Source organism: Camellia sinensis, chromosome 14 (assembly GCF_055761805.1).
Source record: "Camellia sinensis isolate YWXY chromosome 14, ASM5576180v1, whole genome shotgun sequence".
Classification (NCBI taxonomy): Eukaryota; Viridiplantae; Streptophyta; class Magnoliopsida; order Ericales; family Theaceae; genus Camellia; species Camellia sinensis.
In genome coordinates, this window is record NC_138974.1 from 12,166,956 (window position 1) to 12,189,959 (window position 23,004).

Here is a 23,004-nt window from a genome sequence, read left to right on the forward strand (position 1 = left end):
TCACAGGTATATGTATCGTCAAAGAAAGCATGGAAGCAAGAAGCAATGGGATAACCAGACGCTTCACAGCGTATATCTAATTCCATCTAATTTTCTTACAAATTCAAAGGTGAACAACATTTTTCTCAAAACTTTAGGCTTCATGCTTTGTTTGAATTTGAAACCGTAATGAAACACTTAAATTTAATTTTTTTTTTTACTGTCTATTAGGTGAAATAAAAATGAAGAGCTTCTTGACTATGAAGAAGAGGAAGAGAAAGTCCCTGAATCCGTCACCACCAAAGCCAGTTTTCTTTGCATTAAGGTAATTATTTTTATTTTTTTTACGCTTTAAGGGTTTAGTTTGTGGATTTAACATGTACCATGTCTTATTTTTCAATTGTGTGTGTGTGTGTGTTTTTTTTTAAAATTTATTTATTATTATTTTCGTTTCTATCGCTGGAATGTAGCACATGCAAGTAATAATTTTCAATAATCCTTTGCATATGGCAAGTCTGAAAGGCTTAAATTTGGCCACAACAGTTAGTTTATTAAGGTTATGATAATTTTCTGTGTTTAATCTTACCACCTTTCAAAGTTGCACACCATGTATTTGAAAATTTGTTCCAGTCATGAGATGTATCAGAAAATTATAGCCACATGTGATTGTGAAACTGGTAGTCAGATGTCCCTAAATGTGAATTCAATCAGTGAAATTTCTTGGTCTTTTTTTTACAGTCTCTTAGACTATTTAAGAAAGTTGAATGTATAACGTATTATGTTTCTTTGGTTATATATGGTGGCAGCAGGTGGAGTTTGGAGCCTATGGCAATGGTTGTAAAGTGCTTTGAAAATTTATGAAACTACCCAAAGGAGAGGAGGACCAATCCAGTTTGGAAAGTAATTCAAACAGTTTCTGTTTATTTCTTTTTCCCTTTTCTTCAGTTTGTTTTGAATTTTTTGGATGGGCTTTTAAGTGATGACTCTGAACATTCTTTTTTGTTGTTTTTATTATTAGATTTAGCTCTGGTTTTCCTCCCTTCTTCTGTAAAAAATAAAAAATAAAAACTGGTATTTTGTTTTGATTTTCTATAATTTTAGTTGGTTCCACTGTAGTTCAAGTTAAGGTCATTTGTGGACACTTTGCTCAGGATTGCAAAGTTAATTACAGTTTTTATCAACTCAAATTCACATTCCTTTGTGAATTTATTTGGTGGTGGTGTTATGGTTATGTTGTCTTTTGTATTCATCATGTTCATACCTTCCTTTGCTCTATGATTGAATTAATTTAATTGATAAGTACTTGTTCAAGGGCTTGCAGGCTTTGGATTCATTTTCTTTCTTTTCAACAGAGTAATTTAGTTTGTTGTGGGCTTAGTATTTGAGGATGGGTGATCACTTTGTATTGCTGGTTGATCGTTTGCTTACTGAATCGACTTTGGAAGCTGCAATCGAGAGCTTGAACTTTTCAAAGCAGACAACAACCTCAGGAACTGAAGACATCAAAATTGATATCTCTTCACGTGACATACATTCAATAGATTGTTCAATCCCAAGGAAGATTGTAGAATACAGGATATGTTGTTCAAAATTGTGAAATTAAATAAATAGATTTATGAAGAAAACAAATTATATACCAAGAACATATGCTGATAATTACAACTAAATTTCAACAGAAATACACAATAAACAATAAAGGGTAAAGAGACAAAACCGAAGCCTGCACGGAAGCAGTTTCCTTAAAACAGATTTCGCCGCCTCACGGGTCGAGTGCTTGAGGAAACCCGGCGTCTGTCTCCCAGGATACGACGGTCAAAACCAGCTATGGCAAAAGCACTATCTGTCTAGCTTAGCGAACAAAACAATGGCAGCACTCTCTCACAATAGGAACTATCAAGCAAACTGACTTGTAAAATGGAAGCAAAAATTTCTATATTGAAACTTGACAGGAGGGTCTCAATTTATACATATATAGGGGAGAGAGGAAAAGCCTCCAGCCTTTAAGGCTAGTCATTAAATCACCAAGCATCCATAGCCCCTTTCCATAAAATGAAAAGTATGGATGCCCAAAGAATTCACACCCTTTAGCCAAGAAAAAAGATTTAAATACTCTTTAAAATCCTATTCATGAATCTAACATCATGAAGCAATTTTTTTATTCAAAACCCAATGGTTTTTGGCTCACTTGGACCCAACACAAAAAATGGTTAGGACCCACTTTAATATTTAATTAAAGTCACCACACTTTAATATTAAATTAAAGTCCCCAAAAATCATTTTTTCCAACAATCCCCCACATGAATAAAAATTGACCGAATGACTCAACAAACGGACATCGTTCAACAATAAAGACTCTGAGAGAGAGTACAACGGACTAACCCCGACATCAAAGAAGGTAGCTTTTGGCTTTGAACCTCTCCCAGTGAAAACCTATCGAGTTTACTGGCAGATCAGTGGATAAGACATCTTGAACTGCTCTACCGTTTATGTAAACTGAGACAATAGATCTTACATGGGAATTACTCCTACCACCATTATGTTCTCACTAGTGTGCCCTGTGTGGCCTTGGACACTAGCCTGGTTCAGCGAGTGGTTTCAAAGAATCTTGGCCTGCCCAATTCTTCTAGAAGCGGCCCCACTTCAAACTCACATAGGTGACTCTACTAAAGTATCCTGCAATACTTAGCTCAACAGCTTAACACATAAGAGTCATTAAAAGCTTAGCTTATCCTCTACACTTGCAGGTATCACTAATAGAAGGAATGGCTGGAGGTTTAACCTCCTCAGTGGCATACTACCGTTACACGCAATTAGGTTGTCCCATTGAACCTAGATCTTGGGATCTCCAGTCAACTAGGTTGGGTTTCCATTCCGGTAACTTCCAAAGGCCTTAGCCCCATTCCTTTTGACGACGCTTCGACTAACACTCGACTTAACCCTTTGGTTAGTGGATCCGCAATGTTGTCCTTAGACTTTACATAGTCTAAAGAGACAACTCCATTCGAGAGTAGTTGTCGTATGGAATTATGTCTACGACGGATATGTCTAGACTTTCCATTATACATATTACTCTGTGCCCTACCAATCGCAGATTAACAATCACAATGAATACAAATAGCTGGCACAGGTTTAGACCAACGTGGAATATCTTCAATGAAATGGCGAAGCCATTCTGCTTCTTCCGTTGCTTTATCCAAAGCAATAAACTCTAATTCCATCGTTGATCTAGATATACACGTTTGCTTGGAAGATTTCCAAGACACGGCTGCCCCACCAAGAGTGAACACAAATCCACTAGTGGACTTTGAGTCCTTTATATCTGATATCCAATTCGCGTCACTATATCCTTCAAGCACCGCTGGATATCAAGTATAATGCAGCCCATAATCCCGAGTGTAGTGTAAATACCTTAACACCCGCACAATGCCCTTCCAATGAGAAGCATCAAGATTACTTGTGTATCTACTAAGCCTGCTAACCGAGTAAGCTATATCTGGCCTAGTACAACTCATCAGATACATTAAACTTCCAATTACCCGAGAATATTCTAACTGAGAGACACTCTCTTTATTATTCTTGGTAAAGTGTAGACTTAAGTCTACAGGTGTCGATGACACACTCGTATCTGATCCACTAAACTTCTCAAGTATCTTATCAACATAATGAGACTGAGAAAGTACAATTCCGCCAGAGATTCTGATAATCGTAATTCCCAGAATAACATCTGCAATGCCTATATCCTTCATGTCAAATTTAGAGTTTAACAACTTCTTGGTAGTTTTGATCATTTCATCGTTACTACCTATAATGAGCATATCAACAACATATAGACACAAAATGACATAGCCTCTGTCAGTGTCTTTGACATAAATACACTTGTCACATTCGTTGATTCGAAACCCATTTGACAGCATTACATTGTCAAACTTCTCATGCCATTGTTTAGGCGCTTGTTTCAAACCATACAAAGATTTGACAAGTTTACAGACTTTCTTGCTTTGTTTTGGAGCTGAAAACCCTTCAGGTTGCTCCATGTAGATTTCTTCATTCAAATCCCCATTTAAGAAAGTTGTCTTTACATCCATCTGGTGTATCTCAAGATTGCGCAAAGCTGCTATCGCAATCACAATGCGAATGGATGTTATCCTAGTTACAGGTGAGTACGTATCAAAGTAATCCAGGCCTTCTCGTTGCCTGTACCCTTTGGTAACGAGCCTCGCCTTATACTTGTCAATAGACCCATCGGCCTTCATCTTTCGTTTAAAAATCCATTTGTAGCCTAAAGGCTTACAACCTGGAGGTAAATCTACCAACTCCCAGGTGTGGCTCTGTAAGATGGAGTCAATCTCACTTTTGATCACTTCTTTCCATAAAGGACTCTCAGGAGAAACCACAGCTTCGTGAAAAGTTTGAGGTTCGTTCTCAACCATATAAGTCAAGAAGTCTGGACCAAAAGATTTGGATGTCCTAGCCCTTTTACTCCGTCTGGGCTCATCTAAAACCTCAATTTGATCATCACCTGGATCATCAACATGATCATCCTCACCAGCAAGCTCATCAAATTGCTCCAAAGACCTTGGAACCCCTGCATGGGTTCGGCAAGGAAAAATGTCTTCAAAGAAACATGCATTCCTTGACTCCATGATGGTATTCCTGTGTATGTCTGGAATTTCAGACTTATGAACAAGAAACCGATATGCACTACTATTATGTGCATAACCAATGAATATACAATCCACAGATTTCGGGCCTATCCTAACCCGTTTGGGTGTAGGAATCGCCACTTTTGCAAGACACCCCCACATTCGTAAGAATTTATACGAAGGCTTAACGCCTTTCCATAACTCATATGGCGTCTTGTCCACCTTCTTCTGGGGTACTTTATTCAGAATGTAATTTGCAGAGAGAATTGCTTCCCCCCACAAGTTCTGTGGCAATCCAGAACTTATCAACATTGCATTCATCATTTCCTTTAGCGTCCTATTCTTCCACTCAGCAATCCCATTAGACTGAGGAGAATAAGGCGCCATGGTTTGGTGGATAATCCCAGATTGAGCACAAGTCTCAATAAACGGAGATTCATACTCACCACCACGATCACTTCTTAGAGCCTTAATCTTGCAGCCTACTTGATTCTCAACTTCATTCTTATAAAGAACAAACTTGTCAATCGCCTCATCTTTGCTTTTGAGCAAATAGACATAACAATACTTAGTGCAATCATCAACAAAAGTGATGAAGTACTTATTGCCACCACGTGATTGTATAAATTTTAAGTCACACACATCACTATGCACTAAATCCAACGGTTCTGAACTTCTTTCAATAGAATGAAACGAAGATCTTGTCAACTTCGCTTCAACACAAGTTTCACACTTGTGTTTCGGATTAATCTTAAAAGATGGTATGTGATCTAACTTGATTAATCTACGTAAAGATTCAGAGTTCACATGTCCTAGTCTACCATGCCACAAATTGGAAGACTCAAGCATGTAAATAGAAGAAGATGCACCTTTATTTATCTTTGGGATAACAGTCATAACATTGAGTTTAAACATACCCCCTAACATATAACCCTTACCCACATACAATCCACTTTTGGTAAGAACGACCTTGTCGGACTCAAAAACCATGCGAAAACCATGTTTACTAAGAAGAGACCCTGAGAAAATTTTTTTACGAATGTCCGGAACATACAGGACTTCGTTCAAGGTCAGCTCCTTTCCTGACGTCAACTTCAGGACCACCTTTCCTTTCCCCTCAACAATCGAGGTAGCAGAGTTTCCCATAAACAACTTCTCACCGTTTGTAACCGGTTCGAAAGTTGTAAACAATTTCTGCTCGGAGCAGATGTGGCGTGTAGCCCCAGTATCAATCCACCAGCTTGTTGTTCAAACATTTTTGAAATTAAATAAATAGAATTATGAAGAAAACAAATTATATATCAAGAACATATGCTGATAATTACAACTAAATTTCAACAGAAATACACAATAAACAATAAAGGGTAAAGAGACAAAACCGAAGCCTGCACGGAAGTAGTTTCCTTAAAACAGATTTCGCCGCCTCACGGGTCAAGTGCTTGAGGAAACCCGGCGTTTGTCTCCCAGGATACGACGGTCAAAACCAGCTACGGCAGAAGCACTATCTGTCTAGCTTAGCGAACAAAACAATGGCAGCACTCTCTCACAATAGGAACTATCAAGCAAACTGACTTGTAAAATGGAAGCAAAAATTTCTATATTGAAACTTGACAGGAGGGTCTCAATTTATACAAGTATAGGGGAGAGAGGAAAAGCCTCCAGCCTTTAAGGCTAGTCATTAAAATACCAAGCATCCATAGCCCCTTTCCACAAAATGAAAAGTATGGATACCCAAAGGATTCACAGCCTTTAGCCAAGAAAAAAGATTTAAATACTCTTTAAAATCCTATTCATGAATCTAACATCATGAAGCAATTTCTTGGAAATTTCTTATTCAAAACCCACTGGTTTTTGGCTCACTTGGACCCAACACAAAAAATGGTTAGGACCCACTTTAATATTTAATTAAAGTCACCACACTTTAATATTAAATTAAAGTCCCCAAAAATCATTTTTTCCAACAATCCCCCACATGAATAAAAATTGACCGAATGACTCAACAAACGGACATCGTTCAACAATAAAGCTTGTTGGATTATTAGTGATACTTGGAAGTGTAGAGGATAAGCTGAGCTTTTAATGACTCTTATGTGTTAAGCTGTTGAGCTAAGTATTGCAGGATACCTTAGTAGAGTCACCTATGTGAGTTTGAAGTGGGGCCGCTTCTAGAAGAATTGGGCAGGCCAAGATTCTTTGAAACCACTCGCTGAACCAGGCTAGTGTCCAAGGCCACACAGGGCACACTAGTGAGAACATAATGGTGGTAGGAGTAATTCCTGTGTGAGATCTATTGTCTTAGTTTACATAAACGGTAGAGCAGTTCAAGATGTCTTATTCACTGATCTGCCAGTAAACTCGATAGGTTTTCACTAGGAGAGGTTCAAAGCCAAAAGCTACTTTCTCTGTTGTCGGGGTTAGTCCGTTGTACTCTCTCTCAGAGTCTTTATTGTTGAACGATGTCCGTTTGTTGAGTCATTCGGTCAATTTTTATTCATGTGGGGGATTGTTGGAAAAAATGATTTTTGGGGACTTTAATTTAATATTAAAGTGTGGTGACTTTAATTAAATATTAAAGTGGGTCCTAACCATTTTTTGTGTTGGGTCCAAGTGAGCCAAAAACCATTGGGTTTTGAATAAGAAATTGCTTCATGATGTTAGATTCATGAATAGGATTTTAAAGAGTATTTAAATCTTTTTTCTTGGCTAAAGGGTGTGAATCCTTTGGGCATCCATACTTTTCATTTTGTGGAAAGGGGCTATGGATGCTTGGTGTTTTAATGACTAGCCTTAAAGGCTGGAGGCTTTTCCTCTCTCCCCTATACATGTATAAATTGAGACCCTCCTGTTAAGTTTCAATATAGAAATTTTTGCTTCTATTTTACAAGTCAGTTTGCTTGATAGTTCCTATTGTGAGAGAGTGCTGCCATTGTTTTGTTCGCTAAGCTAGACAGATAGTGCTTCTGCCGTAGCTGGTTTTGACCGTCGTATCCTGGGAGACAGACGCCGGGTTTCCTCAAGCACTCGACCCGTGAGGCGGTGAAATCTGTTTTAAGGAAACTACTTCTGTGCAGGCTTCGGTTTTGTCTCTTTACCCTTTATTGTTTTTTGTGTATTTCTGTTGAAATTTAGTTGTAATTATCAGCATATGTTCTTGGTATATAATTTGTTTTCTTCATAAATCTATTTATTTAATTTCACAATTTTGAACAACAAGCTGCTTCCGTGCAGGCTTCGGTTTTGTCTCTTTACCCTTTATTGTTTATTGTGTATTTCTGTTGAAATTTAGTTGTAATTATCAGCATATGTTCTTGGTAGATAATTTGTTTTCTTCATAAATCTATTTATTTAATTTCACAATTTTGAACAACAAGCTTAAAACAGATTTCGCCGCCTCACGGGTCGAGTGCTTGAGGAAACCAGGCGTCTGTCTCCCAGGATACGACGGTTAAAACCAGCTACGGCAGAAGCACTATATGTCTAGCTTAGCGAACAAAACAATGGCAGCACTCTCTCACAATAGGAACTATCAAGCAAACTGACTTGTAAAATGGAAGCAAAAATTTCTATATTGAAACTTGACAGGAAGGTCTTAATTTATACATGTATAGGGGAGAGGGGAAAAGCCTCCAGCCTTTAAGGCTAGTCATTAAATCACCAAGCATCCATAGCCCCTTTCCACAAAATAAAAAGTATGGATGCCCAAAGGATTCACACCCTTTAGCCAAGAAAAAAGATTTAAATACTCTTTAAAATCCTATTCATGAATCTAACATCATGAAGCAATTTCTTATTCAAAACCCAATGGTTTTTGGCTCACTTGGACCCAACACAAAAAATGGTTAAGACCCACTTTAATATTTAATTAAAGTCACCACACTTTAATATTAAATTAAAGTCCCCAAAAATCATTTTTTCCAATAGGATATGCCAGGATGAGGATGAAGATTCAAATATGAAGACACCTTGCTCTTGCTGTGGCAGCTTGAAGGTTAGCTGCATATGAATTGTTATGATTGCGTCTCTAATTAGAAACTTTCTAATTGTTTTAAAATTTTGACCTCGTCATTTTCTGAATTGACATATCATTTTGTCCTTTTAAAGTGTTTTGTAGTTATTTGTACAAAATCATGTTATACTTCTCATGAATCTTTGTCTGATCGGATTTGATTAAACTGGTCTTGATGATACTCAATGGAACCTTTTGGCTCTATTTAATTATTTTGTGAATTTATCGTTTAAAATCATGCTATCATCACCTGTGTACCCTATAGCATTTGATTATAGATGTGATCCTCAAATGGAGTATGGATTTCACTTTCCCATTTGTTATTGAAGGTATGGCGATAAACGAGAAGAGTCTAGTAGAGTATTGAGTTGTTCAAGCTTTATCTGAAAACATAACGAGCTTCAAAAATATGTTCAAGTTTGGTTTGATTATTCTCAAATGAGCTTCAATCAAGCCCATCATAACCTGAGCTTGAATAGATTTGGTTTTTTGTACAATTTAATAGTGCACATATGTTTATCGAGTCGAGTATGAGCCAAACCCAAATATTAACAAGTTCAAAAATTTGTTCAAGCTTGACTTGTTTACATAATAGTCAACCTCGAACAAGCTTTTGATGAGTTGAACATAAGTTGAGCGCGAGTAGCTTGGTTCGTTTTACAGCTCTAGTTGAAGGTTACTATTGGAGGAAATAGATTTTTACTTCCCTTTTCATTCAATGCATTACCCAATAGTACCCTCAATTTCTCTGTTGAGCAATTCTGCTTGATTTTTGCAGTATGTTCATCGCAGATGCATACAAAGATGGTGTAACAAGAAAGGTGACAGTGTGTGTGAGATATGTCACCAGGTGGGTTAATTCCGTTTCAATTCTACTTTTAATCTTATGAATGTGTTTTTTCTTTTTATAAAACTATTTTGAGTTTACATTGGGAACTATTTCTTTATACAATTGTTTCCTCTGTCAAATTGGAATTTTTTTTTAATAGAGTCTTTGTTCATTTTTTGCTAGTTTATTTATTGCCAAATGTGTGTTCATTGCAGCCATTCAAACCAGGCTACATAGCACCTCCTCCTATGTTTCAACTTGGGAGTATTCCAATGAACTTTAGGTACTTTTGTGATTCAAGTTTCTTTTTTTGTTTTTAATATTTTATTTTCGTATGTTTTTGTTAGATATAGTCTGTGGTTTGAATGTTTTTATCAAAGGAAATTGGGAGATCTCCAGAAGGGACCCGAATAACCCTTGCTTTATAGCTATGGTGACAACTGAGCCTAATTTTGTTGATCCAGACTATGATGAGTATGCTGCTTTTGAATCAAGAAGTCTGTTTTGCTGTCATTCTGTTGCTGCAATTGTGATTAATCTCCCTCTCTCTCTCTCTCTGGGTGTGTGAGCGCTTGTGTATGTTCTGTTCATAGCAATATCTAAAGCAGGGAAATATGTCTCCTTGGCTACTTGATTTTGACGTTAGCATTTTGACAGCTTCTCTCATTTCTAGTCTGCAGTTCATGGTTCTTCTGATCTTACGGCATACTCTTCCCATATTAGTTAATGGGGCACAGGACTACTCTTTCCCATTGTTCTTGGTAAGACAATACTTAGTTCATATCGACACACACACAAAGTAGAATATTGACAGTTATGAGACTCATTGTGATATAAAACTCACACTGTTGCATTCTATGGCAGTTGTTGCTTTTGCGAACTACTGGAATTATTGTGCCAATAAACATTATGGTGACGGCAGTGAATGCCATCAAATGTTGCCAACGCCAACGGGTGAGTACATAGTTTTTTTATATTACAGTAGTACCCTTTCTCACCTTCTCGCCAATTAGGTTCCGTTTAGTTGTCAAGAACTTTGTATGAGAAAGTCGTTCCCAAAAATTTTTGTATGGAACTCCATTTCATACTGTAACTGCTAACTGATGTTCTCATTAATTTAAAAAAAAATTAACCAAATTTCCCTTTTAATAAATATGGGGCTATAAAATATGAATTTCTTTTTATTCCAATAACAAGATAAGCTAATTTGTTATTTTTATGTGACAGATTAATTCTATGGCTACAATTCCACAATTCACGCATCAATCATTGAACGATAATACTACAGCTGACAAAAGTGACTATCTTTGGTATTCACTAAGGCATTAAAAACCTTTTGTTATAAAAATTTGTGATCTGAATCCAATGGCTTTGATATGTTTGATATCTTAATAACAATTCCTAGATACCTTTGCAGCACTAACATTCAAAGTGGGTCCCAAACAGTTCTTCATGTGGAATCACTTGGCCATGCCCTTCATGCTTGGGAAAAAAAAAAAAAAAACATAATATCTATATCAAATTTGAGGTTATGATCCACAGGACAAAACCATCCTTCTTAAATTTCTTCACCTAAAAGGGGTTTTAACAGCTATAAGCACATGGCAGAGTAAGAAATATTATACTGAGAGCATGAGGGTATAAAAATCACCATGGATAATTATTTAGGCTAAACGATGAATAGTTTGGTTTGAATAAATTATTTTTTAATAACATACATATAACACAAAATCATATAAACAATATAATTATAACCACGGTACAGAACAGAACAGAGGGTCAATGGATCTATGACAAACAGAGGGTTACGAAGTGACTAATCAGAGGGCCAGAGGTTATTTAAGTCCCCCAAGGCATGGGACTATCAGAGGGTCATTAAAGTGACAATTCAGAGGGCCAATAATTATTTAAGTCCCCCAAGGCATAGGACCTCCGTGGTGGTACTTATTCAAAACAAATGTTTATAAAATCATTGTCAAATATTTTCTAAAATTTAAACAAATATATCCATGGGTTTCAATTTAAACAAATAGAGTTTAGAAAATAATCCACGTAATTGAAACATTAATATAACAATAAAACATAAAGTATATAAAATAATTCGTAGTAATTCAAAACATTTGTAAAATATATTATGGTGACTCAAGGTATAATATTACTCACCTTTTTATTGACCCTCAGCCTTTACTTCTCTATTATTGCTTACTAGTATGCTGTACTTGTTTTGTATCTATGTATCTCTTTCTTGTTCCTTTCTGAAGCTCAGTGACTCACTATTTATAAGGGTAATGTGCACAGTCATGTGGTAAGTTTTGCCACCACGTGTCACTCAAACCATTTGCCATCTGCTACTTCCCTAAATGACTTATCCAGGTGCTTATCCTAGCTAAATATGCATATTCACCACCCTATGTGCTAGGGTGGTGACAGGCCATGTATATCCTTTTTTTTTTTAATTTTTTTTTTAACATTTCACTTTATCAACTATTCAATATACACTCCAAATATGTAAATATATATATATATATATATTTGTGATATTTAATTAAACATTTAGGGTATCATATCAAAGATTACCCTTTAAAGAGAGGATGATCTTCTAGTTCACAAACCACAAGTTGAACACTCTCAAGAGCTAAAATTTGTATTCAAGAATCTCAATAAGAAGCCTCAAGTTTAGGCTTAGGAAGTGTATGTATAGTGTATGTATATTGCAAGAGATGAAGGAAGAGTGTTTGGCAAGTCTTTGGCTCTTGGCAACATTTTCCAACTCCAAACCCTTAGAGAGGGCTTGTATTTATAGAAAAACACCTTCTCACGTCGGAAGTATCTATAATGAGACAGCTAGTGCAAGGCATGGTCATGGGGATAGCTGGTTGTGCCAAAATATCTGTTGTTGCTAAACATAGCCAGTTGGCCAATATTTTGTACGGCCCCACTGCTCATTGAGTAGTCAGGCTAAAAAAAGGGTTTTGGTCCAAATAGGGTGGAAGGCTTGGGTTTAAAGCTCGAAACCGAATTCTTTTGCTGAAGATTCGAACAATTTACATAATATAACTTTCATCATCGAGTGTTCGAATTGATGCTCCCAAGTCTTAGGGGCGGTCAAAATAGGGTGTCTACAATCAGCTTTACGTAAAGGTTTGCAAATTGCAGAAGAAAACAGATGGGGAAAAATTTGGACAAAAGATGATAAATTTTTTTTAATTAAAACAATTCTTCAAGGCACACAAAGAAATTACTTCATCAACTTATGGAAACTCATCAACAATATTTGAAAGTGACGAAAAATAATCCAAGGTTGCAACATAACATTCATCCATAGAGAAGGAAACTTCGCAACAAACATGTTTTGCAACCATATCAAACGAAAACATGGCAACTTCCAATACAATGACCATATATTGTCGAGCAAATTAAAGACGTCGTTCATCATGAAAGACAATGATATAGTTACACACAATCTAGAGAATTGTATGGACACATACAACTCATTAAAATACAATTATTGTTAAAAATATATGTTCTATATACATAATATACTTATATGTTTTTAAATTACAAAATCAACATCCTTGCTTCTTCGTCTTCCATAAACAGCACATGCTACAATGAACCATAACTATAAAAATATGAACAACATCCTACTCATACTTGAAATAATTATTTTATTATTTAATGACCTATAATCAGATCTTCGTAACTAGCTATTTACAACGTAAGAATTTAAAACGAGTTTTCAAGTAAACATTATGTAATGAATGAAAATGGGAAAATTTATAAATTCGATCCATGCAATAACATCATTTTGAATCCATTCTTGTTTGGATATTTTGGATCTAATCATGTATTTTTACTTATAGATAATATTGTTTTTATAACATAATGAATTTTTTATTTATTTTTTGTCTGTTTGTCCTTTTTTTTTTTTAATCATATTGGATTGCCCCAAATTTAGTAATTTAAGAAAATAGAGTTTTTTTAGGTGAATATTTACGTTATATCTATTTGAGTTTTCAAAATGTTAATTATGATTTATTGCAATAATAGTTACAACTTAATTTTTTTAATAGTTCAAAAACTCTTTGATTATAACTTCTATAAATTATATATAACATACACATTTCTAAAAATATACATACAATATTAGTCCACGCGCATGATGCGTGGTGCCTAACTGGTTATATTAAACAAAATAAGAAGAAACTTTTGTTAGAAACAAATAGATTTTGCCTAAAAAATTGATTGATTTCTTATGTGAATTTTTAATTGGACCACTTTGCAAAGCATTATGAACTTAAGCATAACAAATAATATTCAAATAATTATAGAAGTTTATAAGAAGTTTTTAAAATAAGGAAGAAAAAGCCAACAAATAATAGATGGAAATAAGGGAGAATACTAGAAAACAAGGAGCCAAATAAGAATTTTTTCTCTCTTCTCCTTTTTGATAGATGTTCTCTATTACAATGCATATAGGTTTGCTTTTATAAGCATATCAACCAATGCATGATAGCTTGCAATTGGTTCAATGCATGGGATTGTATAAATTACGTAGCCACCTTGGGAGATTTTCACCAACCACCATGAATTAAAAATACTTTTGCTTTTGATAGTGGTTATCCAAAAACTTTTTCTTTTGATAGTAGTTATCCACATGTTATACAACACTCCCCCTTGGATAACCATATATTAAGAATATGTCTTATTAAAACCTTATCAAGGAAAACCCAGTGGAAAAAAACCTTTGATGAAGGAAAAAGAGTACAATATTCTTATATACCATATAATGAAATGGATATGTTTAAATTGCCTCATTAAAACCTTGCTAAGAAAAACCCAGACGAAGGTAAAAGAGTACAATCTATAAATCTGCTTATATAGATGACTCCCCCTCAATGTTGTATAATATGTCTTTATGCTGACGCATCCCAATATTATGCACCAGCTTCTTGAATGTTGCAGTCAGTAGTGCTTTAGTAAATAGATCTGCCAGATTATCACTTGGGCATATATGTTGAACATCAATATCACCATTCTTCTGAAGCTCATGTGTGTAAAAGAATTTTGATGAAATGTGTTTAGTCTTGTCACTTTTGATATAACCTCCTTTGATCTGTGTGACATATGCAGTATTATCTTCATATAATATGGTTGAACTATCTTTGGTTAAAGATAATCCACATCTTTCTTGAATATGATGGATCATTGATCCAAGCCAAATATATTATCAACTTGCTTTATGAATTGCAAGTGTCTCTAAGTGATTTGAAGAAGTAGCAGTCAATATTTGTTTTATTGATCGCCAAGATATAGCAGTATTTCCATAGATAAAAATGTATCTTGTTTGTGATCTGGCTTTATGTGGATCAAAGAGATATACAACATCTGCATATCCAATTAGTTACGGCTATGATTCATTTGAATAAAATAAACCCATATCAGTTGTTCCATGAAGATATTGTAATATTTGTTTCACTCCATTCCAATTCCTTTGGGTTGGTGCAGAACTATATCTTGCTAATAAATTGATAGCGAATGCAATATCAGGCCTGGTACAACTTGCAAGATACAAGAAAACACCAATTGTACTAAGATATGGGACTTCAATACCAAGGAGTTCATTATTTTCTTGAGGTCGAAAAAGATCCTTTTTTATATCAAGTGATCGAACAACCATAGGAGTACTCAAAAGAAGAGCTTTATCTATATAAAAGCTCTTTAAGACCTTTTGTGTATATGTTCATTAATGTGCAAGAATCCCATTTGACCAGTGTTCGATTTGTAGGCCAAGACAAAAAAAAAATAAAAAAAAAAATTACCATGATCTTTCATTCACTACTAGAAAAAGGGGCATTGGACGCGGAACAATTTGTGACGGTTTAAATGCCGTCGCAAAAAGCAAACTTTTGCGACGGCAGTTAATGACATCGCAAGATTATTTTTTTTGTGACGAAAAACTAAGCCATTGAAAAAAAGTAAGGTTATATGCGACGGTACATTAAACGTTACAAAATTTTCCTGTCCTTATTTTTATTTTTATTTTTTGCGGCGCTCTTTTGGCAATCTGTCGCAAAAGTTTATTTTTTTGCCCATTCATTCGCGATGAGCCTTACATCGTCGCAAATGGTAATTCCTTAATTCGCGCCAAACCCCCCTCCCACTCTCCCTCTTTCCCCATTTTCCCAAACTCTCTGTAATCTCTTGGGATAAAAAAAATAAATAAATAAAAAAATAAAAAAAACCTTCAATATTCTACCCTAATCTCACTACTCTCTCCCTGCCTCTCACCCAGTCGTCACTCTATCTGTCTTTGGCCGCCATTGAAGTTTAAGCTTTGAGCTTCAACCGAGTAAGATCAGTTGGTTTTTGGCATTATCGACCTGAAATAGAGATAGATCAGTTGATTTTCCGCGTCAACCGCTGCATAGAAAACGAAGAGAAAGGAAGGGACGAGAGACTCAGCGAAGAATAACACTTCCTCCCTTAAATCAGGTTTGGAGATTCAAACTAGGGTTTTAATTCGGGGATCTCAGAGGAAAAAAATCATTGGGGATTTCAATTGGAAAGGTAGGGTTTTGATTAAGAACTGACAAAATTAGTTTTTTATGTTGTGGAATTGGGTTTTTTTTTTTTTTTTTTTTGCTTCAATGTGAGTTGGTAAAAGTTGAAATCTTTGAATCTTGTGAAATTGGTTTCGTTTTTGTTCCTCATTTTTAATTTTTCTTTCTGGTTCTACTTTTGAAGGAAACATGGTTTTGGATTTGTTCATTTTTGCTAGTTTTTTTTGTTTATTATTTGATTTTTTATTGTTCTTTCTTTTGATTTTTCCTCCCATTTTTGGTTCTTTCTTGTTTAACTTTTGAAGGAAAAATGTTTTGGTTTTGTTCATTTTTGTTACTAGTTTTTTTTTTTTTTTCAATTATTATTTGATTTTCTGATTGCTTTCTTTTGAATTTTTCCCTTTTTTTGTTCGTTCTTGTTTTTTCGTTTTTGTTTTTGGTTTTTATTTTTTATTTTTTTCCCCTCCCGAGAAGTAAATTAGCAAGTGTTAAGTGGAAGTTTGGTTTGATTTTGTGTTCTCTTTTGATCCCTTCTTTCCTTTTGTCCTTCATCATATCTTCTCTCTAAAATCCTAAATTGCTTTCATTTTTTTTTTTGGCTGGTTTTTTTATTTTATTTATATAAACCTGAGATTTATGCAGAAGCTTATGAGGCATCAGATGTGTATCCTTTTGTAGATTTAATTTGTTATTTTTTCCTAAGAGAAAGTGTAGAGTTGGGTTCAATACTATGTGTATCTCTGTTTCTTTTTTTATTTTCTGTTATTTTCTTTCATAAAATGGATAGTTTTGGGGGGAATTAACAGTTCAGTGTATAGTTGTAAAAACAATTTCAAATTAGTGATAAACTTTACAAATTTTACTAATTGAAATGACTTTTCCATGAGTTAGTAATTTCTTCAGGGAAAAAACACTGATTTATTAATTCCCCTATTTTTTTATTTTTTATTTATTTATTGTTATCTCTCAACTCCTCTCTCTAATACTTATGAAGGCGTCTTCAATCATGGAGATAGAGTGTGTGTTGCAGTTTCCACAATACCATGTGGATCATTGCCCCTAAAAGAGCCTACGTTTAGGAGGGGATGTATCACTTCAGATCCCTAAGATATCAAATGCGTTTTTTAAATTCAAATGTCTCCAGTGTTTTTAGAATTCTATGCTTGTGTTGTTTGATCTGCAAGTAGAACTGATAAAAATTAAAGTAAAAATAAAAAAGAGAGAATTTTTCTATAAATCTTAGTTCTAGACGAATTTTAAACATAATCTGGTCTATATTGCATCTCTAGAGGAAATTTTACAACTTTTAAAAATATGGGCATAATTTCTTCTCTCATGATATCATTCTTTTTATTTTTTATTTTTAATATTCTAATGTTCTTAATTTTGGATATTTAGAATATAGCTTAGTTGCATCGAGCCCTTTTTTCTTTGTCAAACCTTCAAAAAAAAAAAAAAAAAAAACCTCTTTAGATTTTTAATATATTTTGACCCACATAATCTGATTTGCTTTTGGAATTGAATCAACTGCGTTATTGGTAACCACTGGAAATAAGAACCTCAAAATAAAATTGGTGGGTATTGAATTAACTCAAAATTAAACATGATCACAATTGCCGTAATAGTTTAAGTAGAGACTTTGGGCAAATTATAACCACTTTTCTTGTATACTCTTTTGTTATGAACCTACTTAAAGTTCAAATTCTTGGTAACTGGTGAATTAGGTGTTTGAATAAATTGGTATTGTTCATCAAATGTTCTATGGGTCTTTTGATTTCTTTGTTTTCAGAGGCTCTTTGTTTTGATTCACATTTGTCTCTGATTTTCCCGACAATGAAGAAACTCTAATGCCTATTTTGATATTTTAACTTATTGCAGCCTTGAGAATGTCTAATTGGATTTAGCAGTGAAGATGACATTATTTCTTCCAAGAGCTCTTGTTCGAAATACTTGAGCTTGCCACCATTCACATCAGTAGGTAAGCTTCTTGCTTAATTTTATGATAATATAATTTTGGAGAAGTGGTAATAGAGAAGTTATGCCTTACATTTAGACATCTCTGAGTATTTATGAATAATCTGGAAACTGTTTAATGTATTAATAAAATCAATATGTCATTTTTATTTAATCTTTACCTTTTTTTTTTTTTTTTTTTTTCTAGTTTGTAGATATGACAATTTTTATGGATTGTTCTGAAATTTTCTTCTTTTATACTTAAATGGACGCTAAATGTATATTTGTTCCAACTTCAATTCGTTAATCATAAGTGTATTTTAAGTTGATCTAAAATAGCTTTGTTAAAATAGCTATTGCTACATGTGTTTGATTGACTTTATTGAATGTGCAGGGTGATCTTGTATACTTTAAAGAGACAATTATTTATGTTAATTGTTTTACCAGCAATCAAGATCTTATGAGGAAAACTATTGATCAAATGAGATGTTTAATATAGTTCACAATCCGAATTCTAAATGCTTGTCTGTGTTGCCATCATATCTACAAATCTTATAATTGTGTGGGACTTGCATCACTACTGCTACATTTATTAAACAGAACAAAATACTTGAATTTTTTTCCTTTTTTTTTTTTTTTTTTCTCTGGTCTCATTTCTGATTTTTTGTGCTGAGAATATTTCTTATACATAGTTTTTGGCTAAAATCACCCATATAGTGTACATATGAGAACACTAGACCACTGAGGCATCCAGATATATCTGCATATACAAATAGATTAAGTACCTAATTCAATTTCAGAATGATCAATCTAAAGCCACCAAAATGATCAAGCATCCTTGGCATCATCGTTGCCGCCTATGATTGGTCAGGTTGTTTATTTCGTGATGTCACTGCCTCTCTAGTTGCCAATCTCAGTACTTTTCTCATACTTTTCCTCCTTAATTTCATAACCGGATTATTGATTTTATTTCATTTCATTTATGGGTATAGAATTCATGAGTCTGTTGATAGGATTACAGGAAGCAAATTTCTTAGGTAAAATGGGTACCTCTACTACAGAGTTTTTGCGTTAAAACTCAATTATCCTTGAGTCCTTTTCTTAGGCGTGCTTGTTTTTTACTTTTTTTTGGGGGGTTCATTCTCTATCTTCTCTTCTTTTGAGGAGGTTCCTCTTCTCTAATATGCTTTTTATATATCTTAGCAAATTTGTTTCCTATAAAATATTAACTAACTGAGCTGTGAGGTAGCCCAAAAAAGAAATGTACGGTTTAGAAGTAAAAATATTGCCTCTTCTTCCCTTAGTAATATAAGTTGACAAAACTGAAACTACTTAAAATGACCTCATTTCAACTTTTTGGTGTCAGTAGGCTACAATAATACCTTCAAGGATGACAAAAATGAAAATCTCACTGCTTCATGCATAGCAAAAATCCTTTTTTGAGAATTATTTGGCAATATCAAAATGTATCTTCTGATTGAGAACATCTTGAAATAAGCTGGTGAAAATCTAAAAGTAGATATTGATAGTACAAAGAGCAATACGAGGAAAAAGTAAAAGAAATGTGTACTTTCATTTTGAAACAACTTGGTATTATGGCATACCTTTGGGAATTACAGGCAATATTTGCTCCTGAATATGTAATATTTGTGAAGCAACCATCACATGGCTTAATCCTAGCCTATTATGGCTTATCTTTTGGCAACATAAGAGGCAATTACACAACAACTCTGAAACCTATGTAATTCCCCTATTTAGTCCACTAAATCTGAAAGTAATGATTCCTTGACCATCAACTGAAGCCTTTTGTCTAGAGTTTTTGATTGTATTATAATATGGATGTGAGACTGATTTGGGTGTTACTAAGCTTGGTAAGAATCATGAGATAAATGACATAGTTGAGGACATAATTGGGAAAGTATGTGCAGATGTGAGAAAGCTTATGCTTGTTTTGTTACGTTTTTGGTCCAATGAGTGGTAAATTCTTGTGCCACTCTCTCTCAACAAAGTCCCCTGAGTAGTAGTTATCATGGGCATGGCTGTAGTGGACCATAAATGTTTTTAGAGACATATGCATGGGATTAGTGTTTGGTACAACATGATGCATAATAAATTTGCAAATATGGTAGATATGTCAGTTGGTTGGGCTTAATTAAAAAATCTATCCTTCGGTGTCAAATCATTATTTGTTTGCTTGAGGGGTACACAATATTGATCCTATTTGGTGTAGCATGAGCAAATCATTAACTTGAAGTTTTCTCCTTTTCATTTCCCTTAATTTTGCCCCATACCACAAGGAGCAGACTCAATGTCAACTACCTTCTATGTGGTAATCTTTTAAAGCCAGCTTGTGAAGAATCATGGTTGACCCAAATGATTCAACTGTGAAGACAAGCCACAGTACCACCTGGCATGTGTTGAACTAATTAGAACGAGTGAGGAATTGGATCATTTCTAGAACAATTTATGTGTTTTAGTGTCAAATCTTTGAAATAACTTTCTTTTATCAAGCTTTATTTTAGCACCTTGCAATATAATACTGAGGTAGCGTCTTCTACTTGTAGATTTGCGGCAGAGGATTTTCATGGCTTTCAGGAGCAAGTGATGAGTACATCTTCTAGAAGCCATAAAATGGTGGTTCGTGTACAACGCATTGAAGCTGCACTTGCTCTACTTGAGAAGGTCATACTGGCCCAAAAAAGCCACTTACATTTTGCTTACACAGCTGGTATGGCTCATGCACCTGTTTTTAATCTTTTCAATACTTATATCTATTTCTATATAGACATAAGTATCTAAATCATTTGTAAGCTTGTTTTCCGAAGACAATATTTTCGATTTCATTTCATTTTTTTCCAATAACCACACTTGTTCCTTGAAAGGTGATCATTCAGCGCGTACATTATGTTTTTGTGATTTAAGTTTGTTGGTATATGACTATTGACAGCTTAGCAAATGTAGTACAAGTGCATTTAATAAGAAAGTGCCATCTGCAACACTGTAGACTGGTCCAATTTTTAAGCCTAACACTTAGTTGTGGATTTATTTATGCTTAACTTGATTTTGTAGGCAACTATTGATCCTCAATGTTAGGTTTTCTTTTTACTACATTAATTTTGCTAGTTTTTCATGTGCTTCATGGAATGCAGTTGCTTTGCAGGTTATAATTGGCATTCTCATCTCCAAAATGAGCAAAATCACTTTATTTATGGTGACTTGTCAAACTTTATTATGGATTCCTATGAAGAATGTAGTGATCCACCACGTCTTCAGATGCAACCCTTTTGAGTACGCGATGATATCTTCGCATATCGATATTGGAGCTTACTGCTGATATTAAAACAAGCTATAATTTATATGTTTTTTTATTTGTATTGTCAATACTTTTGTTTTGCTTTAGATACAAATATAAGTTCTTGAATATAAAAATTATTAGTATTGTTGGAAGATATTTTATATATTTTTGTAAAGAATATTTGGTTGACAATTGTTACAAGGTGCATATATACGTATGATTTTGTGAATGTGAATGTGGATGCGGATGTGTGTGGATGTGAATGTATTTTATTTTAGAAAATATTAATAATTTATACAAGGAATTAATAAATAAAATATATATTGGTTTTATGAAAATAATTGTATTGCAGCAATAATAAACCGTCGCTAATGTAATCATCATTTCATTACATTTTATTAGCGACGGGTTAACCTGTCGCGTATACATATTAGTTCAAATCTTTAGCGACGGTTTAAATTGTCGCAAATATGGTATTAGTTTAATTTTACTTTTTTGCGACGACCATCGCTAATAATACTTTTCATGACGGTTTAAACTGTCGCAAATATGATATTACTTTAATTCTACTCTTTTTGCGATGTTTTAGACCGTCATTAATAATACTTTTCGCGACATCAAACACCGTTGCTAAAAATGTTTTGGCGACAGCAACCACTAAAAGTGAAGGTTTTTTTCCTTTTTTGTGTCAAGTTAAATTGTCGCAAAAACCATTGATTAACCGTCGCTACAAGAAAGCGACGGTTTGTAACCGTCGCAAATGCTTTTTGTCACGCCCCCTTCGCCACCCCCTATTTCCAGTCGCTACCCCATCACAAAAAGTTTTTTGCGACGATATGCGAACCTTTTGCGACGTTTACGACAGTCGCAAAAGTTTCGATTTTTATTAGTGATTTCAAATTCATTCTTTAAATATTTCACAATTTTTGTAAGCTCTTTTGGAGTTCCTATAAGATTCAAATCATCAATACATACTACAACAATTGCAAATTTGAATTCTGATTTCTTAATAAAAATGCATGGGCAAATTGCCACATGTGTCTAGATTGTTTCATCCCGTATAGAGATCTTTATAACTTGATTGAATAAACACTTATGGGTTTTAAATTAGATGCTTCTGGCATTTTAAATCCTTTAAGGACTTTCATATATATATATATATATATATATATATTACTATCTAGTGATCCATATAAATATGCCATAACTATATCCATTAGACGCATGTCTAAATTTCTGTGATTACCAAGCTAATCAAGAATCTGAATGTAATTGCATCAATTACGGGTGAATATGTTTCCTCATAATCAATACCAAGTCTCTGCAAGAAACCTTACGCAACAAGTCGTGCTTTATATCTTACAATTTTATTTTGCTCATTGCGTTTTCGAACAAACACCCATTTATATCCCACAAGTTGTATCCTTTCAGGGGTTTGGACTACAGATCCAAATACTTCACGTTTTATAAGCGAGTTTAACTCTGCTTGTATTGATTATTTCCATATTGGCCAATCATTTCTCTGTTGATATTCCTCGATCGTTTGTGGTTCATTGTCATCATCACTTTTGATAATGCTTTTTGCATTACTTCTGGTAATGTCAAAAACAACTTCAAACAAAAATATGTTGTCGACAATAGTTTTATTTATATCCCAAATATCTCATGTACTTATATAATGTATTGAGATTTCATTATTTTAAGGTACCTTTTCCACGTTAGGGAATAACTCTTCA

General features: G+C 34.2%; 1 protein-coding gene and 1 long non-coding RNA gene across 5 annotated transcripts; both read left to right on the forward strand.

The window, feature by feature from the left end:
- Positions 1-1,100: 1,100 nt before the first annotated feature.
- LOC114288510 (uncharacterized) lies at positions 1,101-10,786 on the forward strand. Its single transcript, XM_082904616.1, has 9 exons — positions 1,101-1,528; positions 7,831-7,850; positions 8,544-8,610; positions 9,407-9,478; positions 9,673-9,740; positions 9,836-9,986; positions 10,138-10,218; positions 10,322-10,411; positions 10,685-10,786. Exons 1-9 carry the CDS (start codon positions 1,367-1,369, stop codon positions 10,784-10,786), a joined length of 813 nt encoding a protein of 270 aa, XP_082760742.1. The 5' UTR covers positions 1,101-1,366.
- Positions 10,787-15,526: 4,740 nt separating this feature from the next.
- On the forward strand, positions 15,527-21,497 carry LOC114270953 (uncharacterized). Of its 4 annotated transcripts, XR_014351474.1 has the most exons (5): positions 15,527-16,027; positions 17,899-17,998; positions 18,774-18,889; positions 20,538-20,701; positions 21,134-21,497. It is a non-coding gene; the product is annotated as an uncharacterized LOC114270953 (long non-coding RNA). The 4 variants fall into 4 exon arrangements; XR_014351472.1 differs by lacking the exon at positions 18,774-18,889 and having other exon boundaries at positions 15,530-16,027; positions 21,123-21,497; XR_014351471.1 differs by lacking the exon at positions 18,774-18,889 and having other exon boundaries at positions 15,530-16,027.
- The last annotated feature ends 1,507 nt before the right edge of the window (positions 21,498-23,004 follow it).

Excerpts from the sequence above, each read along its gene's own strand:
- LOC114288510 (XM_082904616.1), top strand. The coding sequence starts at position 1,367 with ATGGGTGATCACTTTGTATTGCTGGTTGATCGTTTGCTTACTGAATCG. Across the intron at positions 7,851-8,543 it reads AACAAGCTGCTTCCGTGCAG|GATATGCCAGGATGAGGATG; the intron begins GCTTCGGTTTTG and ends TTTTTCCAATAG. Across the intron at positions 9,741-9,835 it reads AGTATTCCAATGAACTTTAG|AGGAAATTGGGAGATCTCCA; the intron begins GTACTTTTGTGA and ends TGTTTTTATCAA.